At 38.6% G+C, this 25,038-nt stretch overlaps 1 protein-coding gene across 4 annotated transcripts in view; it reads right to left on the reverse strand.

Annotated features, from left to right (window-relative positions):
- The window catches only part of BAZ1A (bromodomain adjacent to zinc finger domain 1A), a 119,774-nt gene that overhangs the window by 26,950 nt on the left and 67,786 nt on the right, over positions 1–25,038 (reverse strand). For 2 of the 4 annotated variants that reach the window (XM_054530011.1, XM_054530013.1), the window contains 11 exons: positions 22,543–22,677; positions 20,773–20,872; positions 19,915–20,081; positions 15,511–15,606; positions 14,588–14,726; positions 12,794–12,940; positions 6,134–6,229; positions 5,783–6,007; positions 4,144–4,309; positions 3,492–3,605; positions 580–704 (listed from right to left, as the gene is read on the reverse strand). In XM_054530011.1, the coding sequence (XP_054385986.1) occupies positions 580–704; positions 3,492–3,605; positions 4,144–4,309; positions 5,783–6,007; positions 6,134–6,229; positions 12,794–12,940; positions 14,588–14,726; positions 15,511–15,606; positions 19,915–20,081; positions 20,773–20,872; positions 22,543–22,677 (1,510 nt within the window). The remainder of the gene's footprint in view (positions 1–579; positions 705–3,491; positions 3,606–4,143; positions 4,310–5,782; positions 6,008–6,133; positions 6,230–12,793; positions 12,941–14,587; positions 14,727–15,510; positions 15,607–19,914; positions 20,082–20,772; positions 20,873–22,542; positions 22,678–25,038) is intronic. The other 2 variants (XM_054530014.1, XM_054530010.2) reach the window with 1 other exon arrangement.

A 25,038-nucleotide genomic window follows, 5' to 3' on the forward strand; every position in this document is an offset into this window, starting at 1 on the left:
ATTAAGGATTTCTTTTGATAGTCATTAAATAAATACACAAGAAATTTGTATTAACAACTTTTAAAAGATGTATTCGCTTTGATCTAGCAATTTATGAAATAATTTTAAGGCAGGAGAGATTACCATTTTCATCAATATGATACAAATTATGAGCATTATTGATCTTTATATCTCTAGCACATAGGAGGCATCCAATGCATGCTGAATGAGTACGTTATAGAATACAAATTTCTATTTGGCCCAAATAAAGTAGTAAATGTAAAAATTCAATGAAACTTGCTGACTAACCAAAAGTTGAAGTTATGAGAAACTGTCCTATTAACGACATAGGAATATTGTATCTTCTTTCTAAAGTATAGATGATGTGTGAATAATGACCCAATCATAAATGTACTAATAGGACTTTGTAACACATTTTTACAACTCATCACAGCTATGAGGTGGGCATTTAAAAAAACAAACACAGCCTGGAATCACAAACGAAAGCAATCAATATATTTCAGAGGAGCTGAATTAATAAAGTGCTTTATCAGTTACAAACAAATACACAAGAATGCCCTTAAGAAATTTCAGTATTACCCCTTCTGCCTCTTTTATGTGATCCTGGGTCATCTTCATCTTCAGTGACCATATCTTGATCTAATTCCTTTTGCTCTGTGTCTTTGCTCTCAATGCTAGTATCAAAATCTTCCCTTTCTTCCTCTCTTTAGGATAAAAACAAAGATGACATTTACTAATGAATATATAATTCCATTTATGAAATATTTATTGCTTGCTTATGAAGTACCAGGCATTATAGGCTTAGGAAGTAGTGAACAACATGACACAGTTTATGGTCTTGCAGAGAAAACAGATAATTACACAAATCATTTAAAGTTCAAGCTACTGTGAAAACATTTCAAGGAGAACGAAACTGACTCAAAGGGATCAAAAAGGCTGGCTTGAAGAAGTGATATTTTACAATGTGAGACCAGGGAGATGGGGAGGAGTGTGTGCTACAGAGGAATAACATACACAATGGCACAGAGCTCATGAGAAATGGGAGGAGCTTATAATTTTGAGAAAAGTGTAAAGGAGAAAGCAGTAATCCAAGAGGTACATGAGAGAAAAAGGCAGGGTGAGATTAGGCTGGGCCTTGTAAGGCCTTATCCAAAAACAATAGGAAAAAACCAGAAGAATTTAGAAAAGGGAAATGATATTACAAAGTGCTGTAGCCACTGTGTGAAAAATTACCTGGGAAAGAAAGTAGATGAGGGGAGATCAGTAAAGAAGCCAGTAATAATAGTAACAGATCAGTAGTGGTCTAGGTGGCTGGCTAGGCGGTGATGGTGGCTTAGAGTAGGAAGGAGAGAAAATGATAAATAGTGGAGGAGAGAAATTCAGAAATAGTAAACAGGCAGAATGAACACAATATAGTTGTTTAATTCATTATATTATCCAAATTAAAACTAAAATTATATGAACCTTGAAATAAATTACACCATTATGTTCTAAATCCAAAGTTGGGTTTTGCAAGCTCTAATGTAAGGAGAGCAAAGGAAAATGTAAATGAGTGGGGCTGAATAAATATTTTAAAAATATGAAGACGTGAAATCCATACAGTGTTACTTTTCTTTTTTAAAAAATTGAGCTTACATACCATAACAATCACCATTTTAAAGTGTACAATTTAGTGGTCTTAATGTATTCACAAGGTTATGCAATCATTACCACTGTCAATTCCAGAACACTTTCATCACACCAAAAGGAAACGCCATATCCATTAGTAGTCATTTCCCATTTCCTCTTTCCTGCTGCCCCTGGCAACCAACATCTACTCTCTACTGATTTGCTTATTCTGGACATTTCATGTAAATGGAGTCATACAACATGTGATCTTTTGTCACTAGCTGCTTTTTTTTTTTTTTTTTTGAGACAGACTCTCACTCTGCTGCCCAGGCTGGAGCACAATCTCAGCTCACTGCAACCTCCGTCTCCAGGGCTCAAGCAATTCTCCTGCCTCTACAGGTGTGTGCCACCATGCCTGGCTAATTTTTTGTATTTTTATTAGAGATGGGGTTTCACCATGTTGGCCAGGTTGGTCTCAAACTCCTGACCTCAGGTGATCCGGCCGCCTCAGCCTCCCAGAGTGCTGGGATTACAGGCGTGAGCCACTGCACTTGGCCGTGAGTAGCTTCTTTAGCATATATTTTCAAAGTTCATCCACATTATAGCCTGCATTAGAACTCCATTCCTTTTTATTGTTGAATAATATTCTCCTGTATGGACATACCACGGAAGAGATATACCTTTGTTTATCCATTCATCAATTGATGGACATTTGGGTTGTTATCACTTCTGGCTATTAAGAATAATGCTGCTACGAACATTTGTGTATACATTTTTGGGTGAAGGTATGCTTTTAATTCTCTTAGGTATATATCTAGGAGTGCAACTGCTGGGTCATACAGTAACAAATGGTTTAATTGTTGGGTCATACAGTAACAAATTGTTTAATTGTTTGAAGAACTGCCAAACTGTTTTCCAAAGTAACTGCATCATTTACACTCCCACAAGCAATGTATGAGAGTCCTGATTTCTCAACTCCTTATCAAAACTTGTTATTGTTTGTCAATTTGATTATAGCCAGCCTACTGGGTATGAAGTGGTATCTTACTGTGGTTTTGATGTACATTTCCCAGATGATTAATGACATTGAGCATCTTCTCATGTACTTATTGCATATCTTCTTTGGAGAAATCTCTATTCAAATCCATTGCTCACTTTTTAATTAGGTTGTTTTTAAAAATTTTTTTCTTTTTATTATTTCTTCTTTTTTTTTTTGACATTTAAAAAATTAACTCCCTATTCTGAATCTTTCAATTTTTTATTGTTGAGTTGTAAGAATTCTTTTATATTCTGGATACAAGTCCCTTATCAGATATATGATTTGCAAATATTTTCTTCTATTGCAAGTTTGTGACCTAAGATCTTAAGGCTTATTAATGGGTATTTTTACACACAAGTATTAAAAAGTCAAAGTCAATATACTAATTTTGGAATATTGAGTTTTTTCAGAACTTTCCTTTGCAGATTTCATTAAAAAAGAAAAAAGATGATTTCTGTCAAATTACTACTTGTTTTCATAGACAATCCTATCTCAAATATTCTAAAATGCAATAAAATACTTGGGTATCTCTAAATTACTTAAGGTGCTGTCATCCTCTCTCTATATCATCTACCAAAAAACATCCAGTCTCAACCCTGTTCCTCTATACGGCACAGAATAACTCTGTGAAATACAGTGTACACCTGTGATATTGGTGGAGGGGAGAGAGAAATACATTATTGGTTAAAAATAGCCTATTGAGTGTTTTTCTGGGAAATTATCATGTACCTATAATAAAAAGACAACTTTTCTAAAAATGTGAAAGCATTTTTAGAGTTTAAGGTGTCTGGTTTTTATTCTTCATGTATGGTAAAGCAGGTGAACAGTGTGATTCAAACCATACCCAATAGATATATCTGCCGTTGAATTTCTTTGCTCATCTTCTTTCAGTTTTTCTTGTTTCTCTTTCATTTTTTGTTCTTGCTCCTTAAGTTTTTCTTCCTTCCTTTTACGAATTCTAAAAGTTAAAATGAAATATGGTAGTCTATCTGATGCACATATACTTTTCACTTTTAGTATCTTGTCTTTAATCAAATGATGGAAAGTACTCCAAACATTATTATAAAACTATAATGTAGTAATCATTCATAAGCTTTTTTTTTTTTTTTTTTTTTTTTTTGAGACAGAGTTTCACTCTTCTGCCCAGGCTGATCCTGCTTCCCAGGATCAAGTGATTCTCGTGCCTCAACCTCCCGAGTAGCTGGGATTACAGGCATGCGCCACCATGCCCAGTTAATTTTTGTATTTTTAGTAGACACGGGGTTTGGCCATGTTGGCCAGGCTAGTCTCCAACTCCTGACTCAAGTAATCCGCCCTCCCAAAGTGCTGGGATTGCAGGCATGAGCCACCACGCCTGGCCTCATTCACAAGCTCTTAGCAAAGCCATCAAACATCAGTATAATGAATGCCACATTATAGCACCATGTGAAATATGGTTTTAAATGAAAGAAATAAACAGCTTTCATTAACACAACTATTACAGTTATCTCTCTTACCTGGCAGCTGCTTCTTCCCTCTCTTTTCGATGTTGTTCTGCTTTTAATTCCCGGAACTCCTGCTTCGCCTGTCGTAATATATCAACATAATCTTCAATAAAATCCCTAGTTGAAACTAGGGTCAGTAGCTTTCCACAGAGAGCATGGAGTATCTTCATTTTTTCTCCTGTCAAAAATTGGTAAATACTTCTGTATTATCAATCACAACAAATGAACTGTGCTTGAACTTTTTAAATTTGTGGCTCAATGTGAAAATGCCTAATAAAGAATACGGAGTAGTCTCTCAAACATGTCAATGACATGTCTTCAGAAAAAAGCAATTATGGGCCAGGTGCACTGGCTCACACCTGTAATCCCACACTTTGGGAGGCCGAGGCGGGCAGATCACCTGAGGTCAGGAGTTCGAGACCAGCCTGGCCAACATGGTGAAACCCCATCTCTACTAAAAATACAAAAATAGCTGGATGTGGTGGTATGTGCCTGTAGTCCCAGCTACTTGGGAGGCTGAGGCTGGAGAATCGCTTGAACCCGGGAGGCGGAGGTTGTGTTGCACCGAGATCACACCCCTGCACTCCAGCCTGGGCGACTGAGTGAGACTCTGTCTCAATAAAAAAAAAAGACAACTTTGAATCCAATTTACAACTATTGATGTATGAGGCACTTCAAATGTCTATCTTGTATACTAGTTAAGTAAACATGAGAAATTTTGTAATTACAAATTGTTTTTCAAGTTTTATTTTACTTATTTGAGACGGAGTCTTGCTCTGTCGCCTAGGCTGAAGTACAGTGGCACCATCTGGGCTCGCAGCAACCTCTGCCTCCTGGGTTCAAGCGATTCTCCTGCCTCTGCCTCCGAGTAGCTGGGACTACAGGCGCACAGCACCACGCCCAGCTAATTTTTGTATTTTTAGTAAAGATGGTGTTTCACCATGTTGGCCAGGCTGGTCTCGAACGCCTGACCTCAGGTGATCTGCCCACTTTGGCCTCCCAAGGTGCTGGGATTACAGGCATGAGCCACTGTGCCCAGCCCTCAAGTTTTAATTTTTTGGCTGAAGTTCAAAATCAATACTAAATTATAATCACATGAATTAAAAAAAGACAATGGTAAATTACTACTTCTAAAAGACTGCACAAAAAAACCACGATAAATTATAAAGACTGCAAATGTTAGGAAGTAAGGTATTCTACTTTACTGTATGTTCTCTAAAGTATACTAAATTAAACTCTTGTACATGCAATTTTTAAAAAAAAGGAAGTGAAAAATAGCTTCATCTTAACCTCATATACTGTTTCTCATACCTCAAACACTTATTCAAGTGAATGGCAGTATTTAGCAGCCATTTAGATTTAAACTTCTGATACACTAGTGAATACAAGAGAAAGTTAATTTTCTAGCTAATTCTCACCCTTTTAAACTCAGTAGATGTAGTAGACTAATCATACATTTAAAAATATTAGAAAATCCAAATAAAAAAAGACAATCATAAATAAAGTTAATATGAATAATAACAATAGTTTGCTTTCTCTTTTTCTCTTTTAATACTGATTTATTGTAAAATTTCTCATCAGCTCCTTAGTTTTCTGGGCATAAGAGGGAGGAAGTGGGCAGTTTATGCAAATTCCAACTTGCAAAGCTTACCTGGTGTCAAATCATACACTGAGGTGCTTGACAGTTTCTTCACTAGACTGGGATTGCTCAAACGAAGCTCCATACAAGCATCATCTGTAGCATCAAATCCTCCTCGTTTTTGATATCTATACTTTGCATTTGCTGATGTTACATCAGCACCTGAAGCTAAGATGTGCAGTCTGAGGATTTCTGAAAGAGTGCAGCTATCAAGATCCAAACTTTTCAAACTGCAGCCTATAGTTGTTAAAAAGGAAATAGTCATTTAGAATATAAACAATAAATACACAGCAATGTAAATGTGCCTTTATAAAGTTAAAAATAAAAAGCCAAACAAAAAAAAAAAACAAAACCCACACATACCCTGGTGTAACTGTGGCCATGCAGCTGCCAAAGATGCAACTGCAGACAGTGCAGATTTTGTGGGGTCTGCATCTTCATCCAAAGCCTCTGTTAAATCTTTAAGGAAATAAATACTTTATTCTAGTGCAAATCAAAGCTTGAATATTTGGGAATAATGCCCATTTTAAATGATGAAAGAAACAGCAAACGCCTTAACATTCAGAACTCAAAAGAACAAACCCTAGGTACAAGCAATATTCACATTCTGCTTCATCACCACCTACAGCTATAAATCCTAAACCATGCACTACACACTGACATTTTCGTAACAGAAAAGACAATTTCCAAATTACCAATGAGACGCACATAAACATTCCCCCAAAAGATAAAATGCACTTTAGAATTAAAAACAAATCTCCTCACTCAATATAACCTTAGAAAAGTCTACCTTGAAAACTGGAATCTATTTAAAGATACTCCAATCTTTTATGGTTTTTTTGTTGTTGTTTTTTTTGTTTTTGAGACGTAGTCTTGCTCTGTTACCCAGGCTGGAGTGCAGTGGCACGATCTCAGCTCACTGCAACCTCCACCTCCTAGGTTCAAGCAATTCTCCTGTCTCAGCCTCCCGAGTAGCTGGGACTACAGGCTAATTTTTGTATTTTTAGTAGAGACGGGTTTTCACCTTGTTGGTCAGGCTGGTCTCGAACTCCTGACCTCAGGTGATCCACCCGCCTCGGCCTCCCAAAATGCTGGGATTACAGGCGTGAACCATGGTGACCAGCCCTTTTAAGGATATTTTAAGATTAAGTCATAACAAAGTATAGATTGTAGCCATCACAAAATCATCACAGAAAATGAGCTAAAAAAAGTTAAAGATGGCACTACTGTAGTTTAACTACTGAAATATCTTCATTAAAATTTCACATTTTTATTTTGAAAAATTTTCCAGACCAAGTGCGGTGGCTCATGCCTGTAATCCCAGCACTTTGGGAGGCTGAGGTAGGCGGATCACGAGGTCAAGAGATTGAGACCATCCTGGCCAACATGGTGAAACCCCGTCTCTACTAAAAATACAAAAATTAGCTGGGCGTGGTGGTGCGCGCCTGTAGTCCCAGCTACTCAGGAGGCTGAGGCAGGAGAACCACTTGAACCTGGGAGGCGGAGGGTGCAGTGAGCCAAGATTGTGCCACTGCACTCCAGCCTGGTGACAGAGCGAGACTATGTCTCAAAAAAAAAAAAGAAAAAGAAAAAGAAAAGTTTCTAATCCTAAAACCAATAGGGGCCGGGCGTGGTGGCTCGTGCCTGTAATCTCAGCACTTTGGGAGGCCAAGGCGGGTGGATCATCTGAGGTCAGAGTTTGAGACCAACCTGGCCAACATGGTGAAACCCCGTCTCTTCTAAAATACAAAAATTAGCTGGGCGTGGTGGTGCATGTCTGTAATCCCAGCTACTTGGGAGGCTGAGGCATGAGAATCGCTTGAACCTGGGAGGCACAGGTTGCAGTGAGCCGAGATCACACCACTGCACTCCAGCCTGGGCGACAGAGTTAGACTCCATCTCAAAAAAACAAAACAAAACAAAAAACACAATAGGAAGATTTCCCTGAATTTTCTAAATAAACTGCTTTAGCTTTAAAACAGTGCTTAGCTTACAAGTAGAACTAAACAGCAAATCTACTGGTACAAATGTATGTAAAACATTAGTATATCCAATTATTCCTAATTATAATACATAGATTGATCAAAATGTCAAGCTATGAAAAACCCTTCTGTTACATCATAGTACAGTGTACACAGATTCAGACTAAGAGTCAGATAATGTATATTCTAGTATTAGCTATGCTAGTGCCTAGTAATGTGCCATTGAGACAAGTCACTTAATCTGGGGTTCATTTTTCTTTTTTTTTTTTTTTTTTTTTTGAAGGTGGAGTCTCACTCTGTCACCCAGGCTGGAATGCAGTGGTGCAATCTTGGCTCACTACAACCTCCGCCTCCCAGGTTTAAGCAATTCTCTGCCTCAGCCTACCAAGTAGCTGGGATTACAGGCACCCGCCACCATGCCCAGCTAATTTTTGTATTTTTAGTAGAGACAGGGTTTCACCATCTTGGCCAGGCTGACCTTGTGATCCACCCACCTCGGTCTCCCAAAGTGCTGGGATTACAGGCGTGAGCCACCATGCTCAGCCTCATTTTTCTTTTTGAGACAGGGTTTGAATCTGTTGCCCGGGCTGGAGTGCAGTGCTGTGATCTCAGCTCACTACAACCTCTGCCTTCCGGGCTCAAGTCATCCTCCCACCTCGGCCTCCCCAGTAGCTGGGACTACAGGCGCATGCCACCACGCCCACCTAGTTTTTGTATTTTTTGTAGAGGCGGGGTTTTGCCACATTGCCCAGGCTGGTCTCACATTCCTGAGCTCAACTGATCCATCTGCCCTGGCTTCCCAAAGTGCTGGGATTACAGGTGTGAGCCACCATGCCCGGCCCATTTTCTTAAAGGAATGACTCTAGATCAGCAGCTTTCAAAGTCTTCCAAAACAAAAAAAAAATTTCTTGAAAACTCAATATAAAAGAGATAAAAGATGCTCTTCCTAAAGTGAGATATGGAGATGAGAATTCTGCCTTTTCATCTTTCCAACTCTCCTGCAGTGGCACTGAAGAATTTCTGAACAACTTGTAGGGTGCCTTGGGTTAGAGTTTGAAAATCACTAGGCTAATCTTCTGTGGTTCTTTAGCCTTCTACTATATGACTCCCCTACCAAAGTTCAAAGCCTGACAAAATTAACCTTAGAGAACAGTCCCTTACTAAAGGAAAAAGGCAGCTCTGGGATTGTATCTGATTATAATCATCGACAATTTCATGGCATTTACAGCATACATAGGGCCACACAGGAGAAGCTATCTATAAAATTTGCATATATGCCAAAAGTCATTCCTACCAGACCTAATCTAGCCCAAATGACAAATCATATTCTTCTGTCACAGAAAAATACTAGACCTAAAATTTCCTCAATGTTCATTTTACATATAAAGCCAAACAAATTTAATTAATGAGCACTCCAAAATTAACACCAGTCCTAGATACAAAGTTGTAAAAGGTGTTGGCTCTCATTCTGCAGCAATCACCACATTCAACCTACACCATCTATAGAAAGTTATAATTTCCTAAGACAAAGGCTATAAAAAGGCCTTTAGGAAATGAAAAACCAATGAAATGTATTTTTAATTGTGTTAAATAAAGTAATATGCTAAAATATATTCTTTAACTCTTTATCTATCATATGTCATTCTTAAGAAACTGTAAATATCATTCTAGGATTTGCTTAGTGATAGTCACTTGGGTACATCACAACCAAGAGAATATAGCTGAATTATATCCAGTATTTTATGACTACCTGCAACAGATATATTTATTGTCATGATAATCTAGAATTAGGTGCATATAACTCTAACACTAGACAGTGATCCAACAAATACACAAAACTGTTCTATATAAAGAGGATGCTCTTGTTCCCATACTTTGAAGGGCTTTTTAGTTCATGATATAAGACTAAAGAGAGGAACTGATGTATTAAATGTAAGATTTTTTAAATTGGTAGTCAAAATCTCTCAGGTTTGATATAAAAACAGGGAGACCAAGGGCCAAAGAAATTAGATCTTCTCAAAGACAAATAATTTTACAGGCAATGCCAGAGAAAGAAATATTCAAAATTTCAACTTCTTTACCGTATTATGAAACAACATAGCACAATTGTAATGAGTATCTAGATCAGACTGCTTGAGCTTGTATCCCATCAATTCCTTATTAGCCATGTTTCTTCAAACTAAGCCTCAGTTTCTTTATATGTAAAATGCAAAAAATAATATCTACCTCAAAAGAGTAGTATGAGAATTTAATGAAACAATGCATAGTCTCTTACATCACTTATTAGCTATGTGATCTTCAGTAACCATGTAAAATGTGGCCAATAATAAGTAACAGGGAAGTGAGAAAAGAGTGAAAAATGCCAGACATTTTTTTTTCCTCCCTAACATTTAAATAAATATTTTCTTTTTTTTTTTTTTTCCTTTGAAACAGGGTCTTACTCTGTCCCAGGATGGCATGAAGTGGCACGATCACAGATCACTGCAGCCTCAAACTCCCAGGGTCAAACAATCCTCCCACTTCAGCCTCCCAAGTAGCTGGGGCTATAGGCATGCACCACTACACCTGGCTAATTTTGATTTATTTATTTATTTATTTATTTATTTATTTATTTATTTATTTATTTGAGACACAGAGTCTCCATTGCCTAGGCTGGAGTGCAGTGTCGTAATCTCAGATCACTGCAACCTCTGCCTCCTGGGTTCAAGGGATTATGGTGCCTTAGCTTCCCAAGTAGCTGGGATTACAGGCATGCGCCACCATGCCTGGCTGATTTTTGTATTTTTAGTAGAGATGGGGTTTCACCATGTTGGTCAGGCTGGTCTTGAACTCCTGACCTTAAGTGATCCGCCCACCTCAGCCTTCCAAAATATTGGGATTACAGGCATGAGCCACCACACCCAGCCTTGTTTTATTTTTTGTAGAGACAGGGGTCTCACTATGTCACCCAAGCTAAATATTTTCAAACAGAGCATTAAAACTTTTATTTAGTGGCCAATACTTATTTAGAGAGAGATACATCTTATATTAATACACAGTCCTATATAGGGAACAGTTATTTAAAAAACTCATAGATCAATAATGAAAGTGTAATGGCAGCTGGGCGCGGTGGCTCAAGCCTGTAATCCCAGCACTTTGGGAGGCCGAGGCGGGCAGACCCTGAGGTCGGGAGTTCGAGACCAGCCTCACCAACATGGAGAAACCCTGTCTCTACTAAAAATACAATATTAGCTGGGCATGGTGGCGCATACCTGTAATCCCAGCTACTCAGGAGGCTGAGGCAGGAGAATCGCTTGAACCCAGGAGGCGGAGGTCACAGTGAGTCAAGATTGTGCCATTGCACTCCAGCCTGGGCAACAAGAGCGAAACTCCGTCTCAAAAAAGAAAAGAGAAAAGAGAAGAGAAGAGAAGAGGAGTAGTAATGGCAATTCAAACACCAACCATTGCTTAATATATATTTTTCCTTAATATATATTTTTCCTTTATACTGATTTTCCCATACTATTTCCTTTTTACCACACTTTTGTTTTCCACCATGACTTCCAAAACTACAAAATTCAAATCTGGAATTAAATACAGCTTTATGTCTTGTATTGTTAGAATTTGATCAATAACCCTATAATGCTGTTGGGCACTAATAAATATAATAGCTAAAAGAATTATCATTTAATTGACTAAATTATCTGAGATGACAATAGGGGTCATATTGCTTAAAATGGTCTTAATAAGGGACCTATGGTGGTTAGCACTCAAGCTAGATATAAATATATTTTTGCTTGAACACAGGCTGTAAAATCAAAAGGCAACAAACATCAATGCACACTCATCAATATCCTGTTGCTTCAGAGACCAGGCATGAAGGAAGATGATCCTGAATTATCTAAGGTCAACAAAACTATCTGACTAGAGGAATGTCCCATCTTTCTGTACCAATATTCTGATATCATCTCCTAACAGTTCTTTTTTACTGTGAATTTTTATGCAACACACTCGAGTATTGTTTAATCAAGTTTCTGGTCCTAAATCTCATATATGGCAAAGCTCAAGGTATTATTCAGGAGGCCAAATCAATCTCTTATTAGAAATGCTTAACATCTCCTCTGACTGAGGTAAATCCTAAACAAAATAGTGAACATACTGTTTTAAAAATATGAAAGGGTTTGCCTCAAGAATTATTCCTACATTAACCCGTACCATACACTGACTCCAGATATTTAAGCGTGCAGAACTTAAAGGGCAAAGTATCTAGTTCAGACTCAGAAGTAAAATTTTACTTAACTCTGATGTGAAAACTGTCAGATCTAAAATGAAATCAGCAGTAGTATTTCCATTTTAAAGTATTAATTACAATTAAAGTATTTCCTGGCCAGGCGCAGTGGCTCACGCCTGTAATCCCAGCACTTTGGGAGGCCAAGGTGGGTGGATCACCTGAGGTCAGAAGTTCGAGACCAGCCTGGCCAACACAGTGAAACCCCGTCTCTATTTAAAAAATACAAAAATTAGCTGGGCACGGTGGCGGGCGTCTGTATCCCAGCTACTCAGGAGGCTGAGGCAGGAGAATCGCTCGAACCTGGGAGGCAGAGGTTGTGGTGAGCCAAGATCACGCCAAGGCACTCCAGCCTGGCAACAGAGCGAAACTCCGTCTCAAAAAAAAAAAAAAAAAAGTATTTCCTTAATTGAGGGCCAAAAAAATACCCCCAAAAAACAAAGAAACAGTGCTAGAGTACTAGTTAGCAGAATCTCTTGGAATTACAGATACTGGTCAATGAAATCTGTAATGCTCCTAAATCATAGAAAAGTCTAAAGGAATAAAAGCAAGATAGACTGAGGGAAAATATCTTTAAGGCTGTCAGACACAGGTGATATCAAAACAAAATTTTTATAACAATCCATTTGTTGTTAGCATATGATTCAACATCAGGTAACCTGAACAACTATATTTTATAAGCATAAAAGCCAATTTAATTTAAAATTAGCCTTCAAAAATTAGTTTCGCTACAAAACTACTATGGTTCAATCAGCAATAATGTTGAACTCTGACCTTTGGTGTCAGCATCAGTTAGTTGCTCTTTGGCTACTTCCTCTTCTTCTTCAGCTATTGCCTGGAAGATTGCAGTCAGGAAGAAAAAAAGCAATTCACACAGTGGGCCTTCACTGTCATTTCCTACAAGAGCTTCCTCTAATACTTCTGTGAATAAAATGTTTAAAATGAATTTAAAGTTCTGTTCATGTACTGAAAAAACAACTCCACTGGAATAAACATGTAATCAACAATAGTATGTGCAACTATTTTCTTAAGCATCAATTTATGAAAGTATAACCAAGTATTATCCAAGCCAAAATAAGAAACAATTTATAATGATTACAATAAAATACAATAAAATTGTAAGCCAAAGTCACGTCATTCAAGTAAGTCAAAATAGCCTCAATAGATCAACATATTTCATTTAAATTTAAGGCACAAATTAAGGCACATTTTAAAAATTACAATTTTATTCTAATCTGAACAATGTAAATATTTGTTATTGTGCCACTGTTCTTGAGGGCTATGTATGTGCAAATAGGGCATAGGAGAGGTCATTATCCGCATTAGGTTTTAAGAGTGGCATTATAGGACAGGCGCGGTGGCTCACGCCTGTAATCCCAGCACTCTGCGAGGCCAAAGCGGGCGGATCACGAGGTCAGGAGATCGAGACCATCCTGGCTAACGTGGTGAAACCTCGTCTCTACTAAAAATACAAAAAAATTGGGCCAGGTGCGGTGGCTCACGCCTGTAATCCCAGCACTTTGGGACGCCGAGGCAGGCAGATCACAAGGGTCAGGAGTTCAAGACCAGCCTGGCCAAAATGGAACCACTAAAAATACAAAAATTAGCTGGGCATGGTGGTGGGCACCTGTAATCACAGCTACTCGGGAGACTGAGGCAGTGAATTGCTTGAACCCCGGAGGTGGAGGTTGCAGTGAGCCGAGATCACGCCACTGCACTCCAGCCTGGGCGACAGAGCGAGACTCCATCTCAAAAAGAAAAAAAAGAAAAAAAGAAAAAAAAAGAAAGAAAAAAATTAGCTGGGCATGGTGGCGGGTGCCTGTAGTCCCAGCTACTTGGGAGGCTGAGGCAGGAGAATCGCTTGAACCCTGGAGGTGGAGCTTGCAGTGAGCCGAGATCGTGCCACTGCACTCTAGCCTAGGTGACAGAGCAAGACTCTGTCTCAAGAAAAAAAAAATGAGTGGCATTACAATTCTCTATTTCAAAGTCTCTACATGGATTTTAAGAAAATTATTTTACCATGTGACAGCCAAAAATTTAAAATTTGATCCAAATCTTTCCTTATACTAAACTCATTATAAATGTTTATACAAAGTAAAAGTATGTAAGTACACAGGCCAAAGAGAATTACAAATTAAAGGTAGGCAATAACCTGTCTGCAAACACCCATATACCACTCCCTGCTCAAGAAGTGGAGTCTATTCCACAATCCTGTTGAATCCCACGGTGGCCTCTCACTGCTCTGACCAATGGAATGTGGCAGAAGTAAGGCTGTGCCAATTCCAGGCCTAGGCTTTTAACAGGGCTAGCAATTTCTGCTTCCTGCTTCTTAGAGCCCCCAGGTGCCACATAATAAGTATGAGATACTCTGATGAAATGAAAGGCCACATGAAAAGGACCGAGGCACCAGACCTGTGTGAGAAGAAGCCATTTTGAACATCTAGCCAGACCAGAGAGATCCCAACTCCAGTGCCCCCAGAGAACTTTACAAGATGGCTTTTTTTTTTTTTTAAAGCCACTAATTTTAGGATGAACTATAATGTAGCAATAGATAACTAAAGCACTTGCCTAGGGTTACTCCATCAGGAAACTCATCTTGAAGATCAAAAAGTTCCCCAAATGCATTAAGGAACTCCAAAACCATCAGAGCATCACCAAAGATTTCAGGAGGTAGTCTAGTTTTCACTGGTGTTGGTTCTGGAAGTTCCTGAAAGATTAAACAATTTATATAACTATTTGAACCAAGAACAGGAAAACTTAAAAGGTAGAGATGACATACTTTTTACCTAACTATTAAGAAGTATTCTTTGTAAGCTACTGGTTCTCAACCCTTGCTGTTGATCACAATCACCTTTGAAACTTCTAAAATTATAGATGTCCTGAACTTGTTCCAACTTTACTAAATCACAGTTCCTGAGAAGGGACTGGGAGAAAGGAACATTTTCTTCCTTATACTAAGAACATAACTTTAGGCTGAGTGTATTTCTGACTATATTTCCTAGTAAGAGTCTCTTAACCCACATTCTGAAGTCAAATCAGCTGTGAAATACTACCTTCAATGTAGTATCTCCTTATGATCTGGAACATAATTAATCTACCATCTACTGATTTTGATTTACTGAAATTGTTCTTTATAAGCCAAGTTGAATGAGTTTGATTTGGACACTCTGACCATTTCTGGAAATAGGCAGAATCCTTACCTAGCAATCAAGCTAAATGCATGCCTGGCTACAGTGGTTTTTGGATTATTAAGGATCACACAAACTGACCTATTATTTCTACAGAATAAGAATCATTATCAAAGCTGATTATAAAACACTAACAATGCTACCTTGGAATTCTAAGTGTGAACATTTGCTTAACTAGCTATTTCCTCTCAGTTAAATATAAAGAAAAGAGGCTGCTATTAAATAAAAGAATGATTTCATCAGCAAAGCCACATAGGGCATTTAAAACCTATGTGTGCCAAACATCACATAACATGTTTATACCTTAAGGTCATCACATTCCATATCTTCTCTAGGTTTACTCCACTGTTTTAAGTATTCCACATATTTTCGCTTTTCTTCACGTAACTTCTCTCTTTCCTAAAAATTTTTAAAAGTTAATAACAATTCATGTAAGAAATTTATATGGCAGCATCGGCATCTCCTGAGAACTTGTTAGAAATGCAAATACTTGGACCTTACCCCATACCTACTAAAGCAGTAACTCTGAGGTTAGGACTTAGCAACTGGTGTTCTAGCAAGCCCTTCTGGTGGTTTTTAATACACGCTAAAGTTTTAGAACCACTGATCAAAATAATACCTATCAAAATAATGCTATGAAGACTGAAAATGGGCCGAGTGCAGTGGCTCACACATGTAATCCCAGCACTTTGGGAGTCAGAGTCAGGTGGATTACTTGAGGTCAGAAGTTTGAGACCAGCCTGGCCAAAATGGCGAAACTCCATCTCTACTAAAAATACAAACATATATATATATATATGCTGGGTGTGGTGGCACACACCTGTTGTTCCAGCTACTCAGGAGGCTGAGGCACAAGAAGCGCTTGAACCCTGGAGGAGAGGGTTGGGGTGAACTGAGATCACACCACTGCACTCCAGCCTAGGCAGCTCTTGAATAAATATTAACTTAATCTGACTTGATCTATATCTTTCCCTCTACTTCCTATCAATAAGATCCTAGGCAAAATAAATTATTAGACTGCCTAAAATGAAACTTCCCCTTATATTTGTAATACATTTGTCATTTTCAAGATTCATTTGAATCTGGTAACAGCCTAGAGACACAAAGAGGGAACAATAATTAAAAGCAACAATATTAGAATAGATGGACTTCTTTCTTGTAATTCAGGCTATTTCTCTTACTCACTCGGTCTTTTGAAACCCTTACTTTTTGATTCTGGTGTTTGAAATTGCAAGATAAATATTAACTGCTAAATGTCTCTAATAAAGCAGTGTAAATAAAATATTTTACTATTTTTTCCAGTAAGTATATTTAATATGTTATTATATTATTCTCTTCTTTGAAATTTAGGAAGAACAGAGATAAACAGATGTGCACTTATCAAATTTTCAACATAAAATGCCTAGCTAGTTACAGAACTTGCTGTAACTTGAATAGTCTGCTTAAATAAATTATCCACCCCCAACCTCAGAAATAATTCTTATAGGATCAAATAAGGTTAACATTCTAATTCATTGTTGCTAACAGTGTAAATAAGCACATGCTCGGGAAATACTTAGTGATATATATGTATAGAAAGTTTTAAAAATATTCTTACCCTTTGATTTATTCTACTTCTACAAATTTATCCTGGGACATAGTCCAAAAAAAAAGAAGACTTTATTCAGAAATTTGAACACAGCAGTATTATTTAAAGCACTTAGCTATGACTATTTAATGAGTTATGCAGTCATTAAAAATTCCACTTAAGATTATTTAATAACATGAAAGAATGTTTATGATCATGTTAGATAAAAAAACATATAAAACTTTAAATGGTGAGTGATCTGTTTTTTTAAGGCAGAGGATAAAGACTAGAAATAAACAAATCAAAGTGTTAATTCTCTCTGGCCAGGTGCGGTGGCTCATGCCTGTAATCCCAGCACTTTGGGAGGTCGAGGCGGGCAGATCACTTGAGGTCAGGAGTTCGAGACCAGCCTGGCCAACATGGTGAAACCCCATCTCTACTAAAAATACAAAAATTAGCCAGGCGTGGTGGTGGGCACTTCTAATCCCAGCCATTCGGGAAGCTGAGGCAGGAGAACTGCTTGAATCTGGGAGGCAGAGGTTGCAGTGAACCCAGATCAAGCCACTGCACTTCAGCCTGAGCAACAGAGTGACACTCCGCCTCAAAAAAAAAAAAGTGTTAATTCTATCTCTAAATGTTACCATCAGATTTCTGGTGATTTTTCTGTCCTCTATGTTTTCTGGAGTAAACTTATGTTAGACCTCCTACACCACCTCAATGGCCTATTTGACAAACATTTGGTTTCCGTTCCAAGATGGCCGAATAGGAACAGCTCCAGTCTGCAGCTCCCAGCGTGATCAATGCAGAAGACGGTGATTTCTGCATTTCCAACTGAGGTACCTGGTTCATCTCACTGGGACTGGTGCCCACGGAGGGCAAGCCGAAGCAGGGCGGCCGAAGCAGGGTGGGCATCACCTCACCCGGGAAGTGCAAGGGGTCAGGGGATTTCCCTTTCCTAGCCAAGGGGAGCCTTGACAGACTGCACCTGGAAAATCCAGACACTCCCGCCCAAATACTGCGCTTTTCCAACAGTCTTAGCAAAGGGCACACCAGCAGATTATATCCTGCGCCTGGCTCAGCAGGTCCCATGCCCACAGAGCCTTGCTCACTGCTAGCGCAGCAGTCTGAGATCGACCTGCGAGGCAGTAGCCTGGCAGGGGGAGGGGGCGTCCGCCATTGCTGAGGCTTGAGTAGGTAAACAAAGCTGCCGGGGAAGCTCAAACTGGGCAGAGCCCACCGCAGCTCCGAAAGGCTGGCTGCCTCCATAGACCACACCTCTGGGGGCAGGGTGTAGCTGAACAAAAGGCAGCAGAAACTTCTACAGACTTAAACATCCCTGTCTGGCAGCTCCTAGCACGGTTTTTGAGCTCTGAGAACAGAGAGACTGTCTCCTCAAGTGGGTCCCTGACCCCTGTGTAGCCTAACTGGGAGAAACCTCCCAGTAGGGGCCAGCTGACACCTCATACAGGTAGGTGCCCCTCTGGGATGAAGCTTCCAGAGGAAGGATAAGGCAGCAATATTTGCTGTTCTGCAGGCTCCACTGGTGATACCCAGACAAAGACACATGAAAAAATGCTCATCACTAGTCATCAAAGAAATGCAAATCAAAACCACAATGAGATACCATCTCACACCAGTTAGAATGGCAATCATTAAAAAGTCAGGAAACAACAGATGCTGGAGAGGATGTAGAGAAATAGGAATGCTTTTACACCGTTGGTGGGAGTGTAAACTAGTTCAACCATTGTGGAAGACAGTGTGGCAATTCCTCAAGGATCTAGAACTAGAAATACCATTTGACCCAGCGATCCCATTACTAGGTATATACTGAAAGGTTATAAATCATGCTGCTATAAAGACACATGCACACATATGTTTATTGCTGCACTATTCACAATAGCAAAGACTTGGAACCAACCCAAATGTCCATCAATGATAGACTGAATTAAGAAAATGTGGCACATATACACCATGGAATACTATGCAGCCATAAAAAAGGATGAGTTCATGTCCTTTGTAGGGACATGGATGAAGCTGGAAACCATTATTCTCAGCAAACTGTCACAAGGACAGAAAACCAAACACCACATGTTCTCACTCATAGGTGGGACTTGAACAGTGAGAACACTTGGACACAGGGTGGGGAATATCACACACCAGGGCCTGTTGTGGGGTGGGGGAAGGGGGGAGGGATAGCATTAAGAGAAATACCTAATGTAAATGACGAGTTAATGGGTGCAGCAAACCAACATGGCACATGTATACCTATGTAATAAACCTGCACGTTGTGCACAGGTACCCTAGAACTTAAAGTATAATTAAAAAAAAAAAAATTCAAGGGAGACTATAGACAACTAAAATGAGCACAGAGCATGTAATATGATCCTCTAAGGCTACTTATGAATATCCCAAGAAATCTCTGAAAATGACTGACTTTGGAGGAAACCAGATATAGAATTCTCTAAGGAATATGTATTACTGAAGACCACAATCAAAGATTTGCTGAAACACTATTATTACACCTTATTTTTCAAGTAGGATAAGAACATTATTCTTTTTTTTTTTTTTTTTTTTTGAGACGGAGTCTTGTTCTGTCGCCCAGGCTGGCGGTGCAGTGGTGTGATCTTGGCGATTCTCCTGCCTCAGCCTCCTTCATAGTTGGGATTACAGGTGCATACTACCATGCCCGGCTAAGTTTTGTATTTTTAGTAGAGATGGGGTTTCACCATCCTGGCCAGGCTGGTCTCAAATTCCTGACCTCATGATCCGCCTTGCCTTGGCCTCCCAAAGTGCTGGGATTACAGGCGTGAGCCACTGTGTCCGGCCTATTTTAGTTTTCAAATTGCGTATTTTACCTCTTAAAGTTTTACATATAAACTTTTACATATATCATCTTCCCTAAATTTGGAAGTCTAAACAATGAAATCATTTAGAACTGCATTCTAAAAGAGGTTTTAAGTGATGTGTAAAGGCATGTTAAATTTTCCAAAGCAAAAGGGAGATAAACCAATCAACTTTCTATGCACATTCATAAATGTGAATGAAAGTAGTAAAAGCATTTAAAAATCAACCATGGATGTAGATATGTAAAGTAGTATTACTATATGTAGAGAGTATAGCTAATATACTCAAATGAATACCTTTTCTCTTTCTACTTTAAGCCTCTCTTTTTCTTCTTTTTTCTTTAGTCTCTCCTCTTCAACAATTTTTTTCAATTCTTCCCTCTTTTTCTCTTTATCTTCTTTTTCTTTTTTCTTCGCTTCTAGGGCATCTGCTTTTTCTCTTTTTAATTTAGCCTTTTCAAAAGCTGTGAAGAAAAATCAAACTTAGAACTATAGACAAAATAACACTTGGCAATTTTTTTGATGTAACAATAGAATCCTTGAAATAATTTAAAGTTAAATGAGATTAGTAGAGACTCTTAAAATTCCTACAGGGAGCCAGCAGGTTATTAAAACAAGAAAAGCAAATTGGCTAAGTTTATGACAAACTACAGTATTGGGACAAACATATCTGTGCCTTTGAAAGCCCTAATACCCAAAGTGTGATCTGAAGCCCAGCAAGCAAGGTTATCATCACCTTGTTAAAAAATGCAGAATCTCATTCCCCCACCAGACCTAATTTAGAATCTTCATTTTAACAAGATCCCCAAGTGATTCATACGTATATTCAAGTTCGGGAAGCAATGTTTTAAAAGGTTGTGTGAATCAAACAAAATAGCCCCAGTTTCCACTAAGCCCTGGAAACTCAAACTTCTGCTTAATCTGGCACTAAGCAATTTAATAGGGAATATGCAAGACCATGAAATTTTAAGAGATGAAGCGGTCTTATTTATAAAACAAGCAAACAAACAAATAAACAATAGTTCTCTGATAGAAAAAATAACTGCATTTCAAAACAACCAGAAACATGCCATTTCGGAAACATCCCCCACTCAGGCACAGAGAAATATTCTTTCTTATTCCTAATCAACTTTTGGAAAGAATGTTAAAACTCACCCAGTGACTTCATTTCTTCTTGTTTCAAAAGTTTATCTCTTTCTTTAGTAGCTTTGTTCCTACAACTTGCAAGAGTCTGTTTATTAGCAACATTGTCCTCCTAAAAAACAAACCAAAATAGTATGCCTGGTTCTTATAGTAAGAATAAAAGGCAAAAAATTTAAAACTCTCACCAATTATGCTTTCTTTATACTAAAATGATTTTTTTTTTTTTTGAGAAAGTCTCGCTCTGTCCCCCAGGTTGGAGTGCAGTGGTGTGATCTCGGCTCACTGCAACCTCTGCCTCCTGGGCTCAAGTGATTCTTCTCCCTCAGCCTCTCGAGTAGCTGGGATTACAGGCATGTGCCACCACACCCGGCTAAATTTTTTTGTATTTTTAGTAGATACAGGGTTTTGCCATGTTGGCCAGGCTGGTCTTGAACTCCTGACCTCAAGTGGGCTACTCACCTCAGCCTCCCAAAGTGCTGGGATTACAGGTGTGAGCCACTGTGCCCAGTCTAAAATGAGTTTTTATTCTAAAGTATAATTGGTCCGGGCACGGTGGCTCATGCCTGTAATCCTAGCATTTTGGGAAGCCAAGGAGGGTAGAATACTTGAGGTCAGGCGTTTGATAGCAGCCTGGCCAACATGGTGAAACCCCATCTCTACTAAAAATGCAAAAATTAGCTAGGTGTGGTGGCATGCACCTGCAGCCCCAGCTACTCAGGAGGCTGAGGCAGAACTGCTTGAACCCAGGAGGTGGAGGTTGCAGTGAGCCAAGATCGTGCCACTGCACTCCAGCATGGGTGACAGAGTGAGACTCCATCTCAAAAAAAAAAAAAAAAAAAAAAAAAAGTGTAACTGAACTGTTAATAACGCTAATCTTAGTAATAAACAGAACATGAGTTAACTCTGTAGCTCTATAAATTATTACAAGAATATCTCAGGAAAAACTGGTAATATATAGAAAGAGCCTTAAAAATGCATTAGAAAAACAAACTTTCAGCTTACTTTATAAACTAGATGGTGTAAATATCAAATATAAAAGATGCAGAAAAAAGACATACCAGAAAAATTCTTGTGGCCAATGTCAAATTTTATTTTTATTTTATTTCTTCTAAGAATGTTTCTAACCTAATTAATTTGTGTAGGTTTTTTTTTGTTTTGTTTTGTTTTTTTTTTTTAAGACGGAGTCTTGGCTTTGTTGTCCAGGCTAAAGTACAATGTGGCATGATCTGGGCTCACAGCAACCTCAGCCTGTTTGCCTCCCGGGTTTGAGCAATTCTCGTGCCTCAGGCTCCTGTATTTTTAGTAGAGACAGAGTTTTGCCATGTTGGCCAGGCTAGTCTAGAACTCCTAGACTCAAATATCCACCCACCTCAGCCTCCCAAAGTACTGAGATTACAGGCAAGAGCCACTGTGCCCAGCTGCATTATTGCTTTTTTAAAGCCCCATATAACTTCTTCCTGTCAGAATTTATTGCTCTTTATTTTACACTTCAATCCCATAGTTTATTCCCTGCTTTACATTTCAGTAATTGCTTATGTGCTTGCTTCCACTTTGGTATAAAATCCTTGTGGTATGAAAGTCATATCTAATTCACACCTGAAACTTCTCCAAGCCTCATTGCTGAGCAGTTATCAACATACAGTACACACTCACATACTTTTTGGTGAGGTCATGAGTTTCTTCCTCTAGGCTATGGATGTGAGAGGAGACAAACATACTTCTTGATTCTGAATACTGTTTTACTAACAGTGAAAATGTAGTTTTAATCAATTCTCTACTTACTTGACTAATAGGTATTCGTTTGGGAGGTCTCCCTCTTCGTCTGTTAGCAGGACTGAAGATAAATGTGGGTGGATCATCAGGGAAGAAATAAGAAAAATCTTGTTCTGCTATTTTATACGTTGAAAGAGATGATGCCTTAATAAAACAAAGACATAGGGTACAATAATAACACATTAGTATACAACATACAGATATGCCCTAACATGTCATAAGGCCACTATTAATGCTGTTAAAAGATCAGGATAGGCTGGGCACAGTGGCTCATGCCTGTAATCCCAGCACTTTGGGAGGCTGAGGCAGGCGGATCATGAGGTCAAAAGATTGAGACCATCCTGCCCAACATGGTGAAACCCCATCTCTACTAAAAATACAAAAATAAGCTGGGTGTGGTGGCACACGTCTGTAGTCCCAGGTACTCGGGAGGCTGAGGCAGGAGAATCACTTGAATCTGGGAGGTGGAGGTTACAGTGAGCAGAGATTGTGCCACTGCACTCCAGCCTGGTGACAGAGTAAGACTCTGTCTCAGGGAAAAAAAAAAAAAAAAAAAAGATAAGGATAAAAACATTAGAATTTTATGCATTATTATGTAGTAAAATACATTTTAGTTGGTTTAACCAATCCTTTTTCCACTATATAATTAATTAGCCTTACCAGAAAGAAAACCACAATTCAAAGATTACAATAAAATACCTCAAGAATGGTTGTACAGTTTCTTGTACTTCAAAATCACATATATATTATACAATAATTTGTTTTGCTTTGGCAAATTTTGTGAGATTTTCTACGTAAATGAATAATCAATCTATGTAAATGAATAATCAATCCATATATTTAACATTAAAAATCCACTGTATTAACCTGATAAATTTTTCTTAACCATTTGCCAACTGCTGAACATTTATTTAGATTTTCCTCCCAGGGTAGAGTAATAACTTAAATACTTAATGTATCAAATTTCCCATTACATCCCTCTAGTCTTGATAAAAGCAGAAATACTTGCAAATTCCTATAAAGTTTAAACAAAGAATTTAAGTTCAGAAGTTAACCTTATTCTTGCCAGAAATGGTGTGGTTCTAGAATAATTACTAAATCCAAGAGTTTATCTCCTTTTACCTTGTATCTAGAATTTGTTTGCCTTTTAAAGTTTTTTTATTTTAATTTTATTTACATATTTATTTATTTTGAGACAGAATCTTGCTCTGTCACCCTGGCTGGAGTGTAGTGGCATGATCTCGGCTCACTGCAACCTCTGCCTCCTAGGTTCAAGTGATTCTCCTGCCTCAGTCTCCTGAGTAGCTGAGATTACAGGTGTGTGCCACCACATCTGGCTAATTTTTGTATTTTTAGTAGAGACAGGGTCTCACCATGTTGGCCACGCTGGTCTCGAACTCCTGACCTCAAGTGATCTGCCCGCCTTGGCCTCCCAAAGTGCTGGGATTATAGGCATAAGCCACTGCGCCCAGTCTTGCTTACCTTTTATCCATGTGCAACCCTAGACTTTTTGTTATTTTTGACCTAATGGCCAAGCTCATCATTCTTCCTCTCAAACAAGCAAACGAAAACAAGTGCCATTTACAGAAATACCTTTCAGGAAATGTGAGAGAAAATAATGACACAAAATACAAAAAGTTAACAAAACAGAAAGGTGTATTTTGTGTATAATTATTTTTGTAGGTAGAGCACAGCTTTAAACACCTAGAATTCAACCAGTTCTGGCCATGACAATAAATCAAGAATCTATCAAAATCTCCCATTAAAGAAGATTTCATTAAAATGATCATATTCCATCCCACATAACCTCTGAATTATGTGGCATAACAGGATTATCTACAGAATAGAATTATGTAATTATCTACAGAATAGAATTATGTAATTGTCTACAGAATTGCACCTTAAATATGAATATAAAGCACATGGGTGGTTTCTTCTCAAATATACACACTCATAAAGGCCAAAATACACTGTAGTACATTAATTGCCAAAGTTCCTTATTCATACACACAATACACAAAACCCACATCTTTGTGTACTTGTAGGTACTCCTAACAGCAGTCTATGCTCACCAAAACTGGTTATCAAACTTTGTGTGCTTGCTCACAAAGTGCTGTGCTGATATAATTTGGCTCTGTGTCCCCACCCAGATCTCATGTGGAATTGTACTCCCCAGTGTTAAAGGGCAGGCCTGGTAGGAGGTGACTGAATCATGGAGTGGGCTTCCCCCTTGCTGTTCATGAGATCTGGTTGTTTGAAAGTGCATAGCACCTCCCACTTCACACTCTCTCCTGCCAGCCATGTGAAGATGTGCTTGCTTTCCCTTTGCTTTCCACCATGATTGTAGGTTTCCTGAGGCCTCCCCAGAAGCAGAAGCCTGTACAGCCCACAGAACTGTGAGCCGATTAAACTTCTTTTCCTTATAAATTACCCAGTCTCAGGTATGTCTTTATAGCAGTGTGAGAATGGATTAATACACCAGCATATCCGTTAATAATCTTCTAT

Source organism: Pongo abelii, chromosome 15, assembly GCF_028885655.2.
Source record: "Pongo abelii isolate AG06213 chromosome 15, NHGRI_mPonAbe1-v2.0_pri, whole genome shotgun sequence".
In the NCBI taxonomy this organism is placed as follows: Eukaryota; Metazoa; Chordata; class Mammalia; order Primates; family Hominidae; genus Pongo; species Pongo abelii.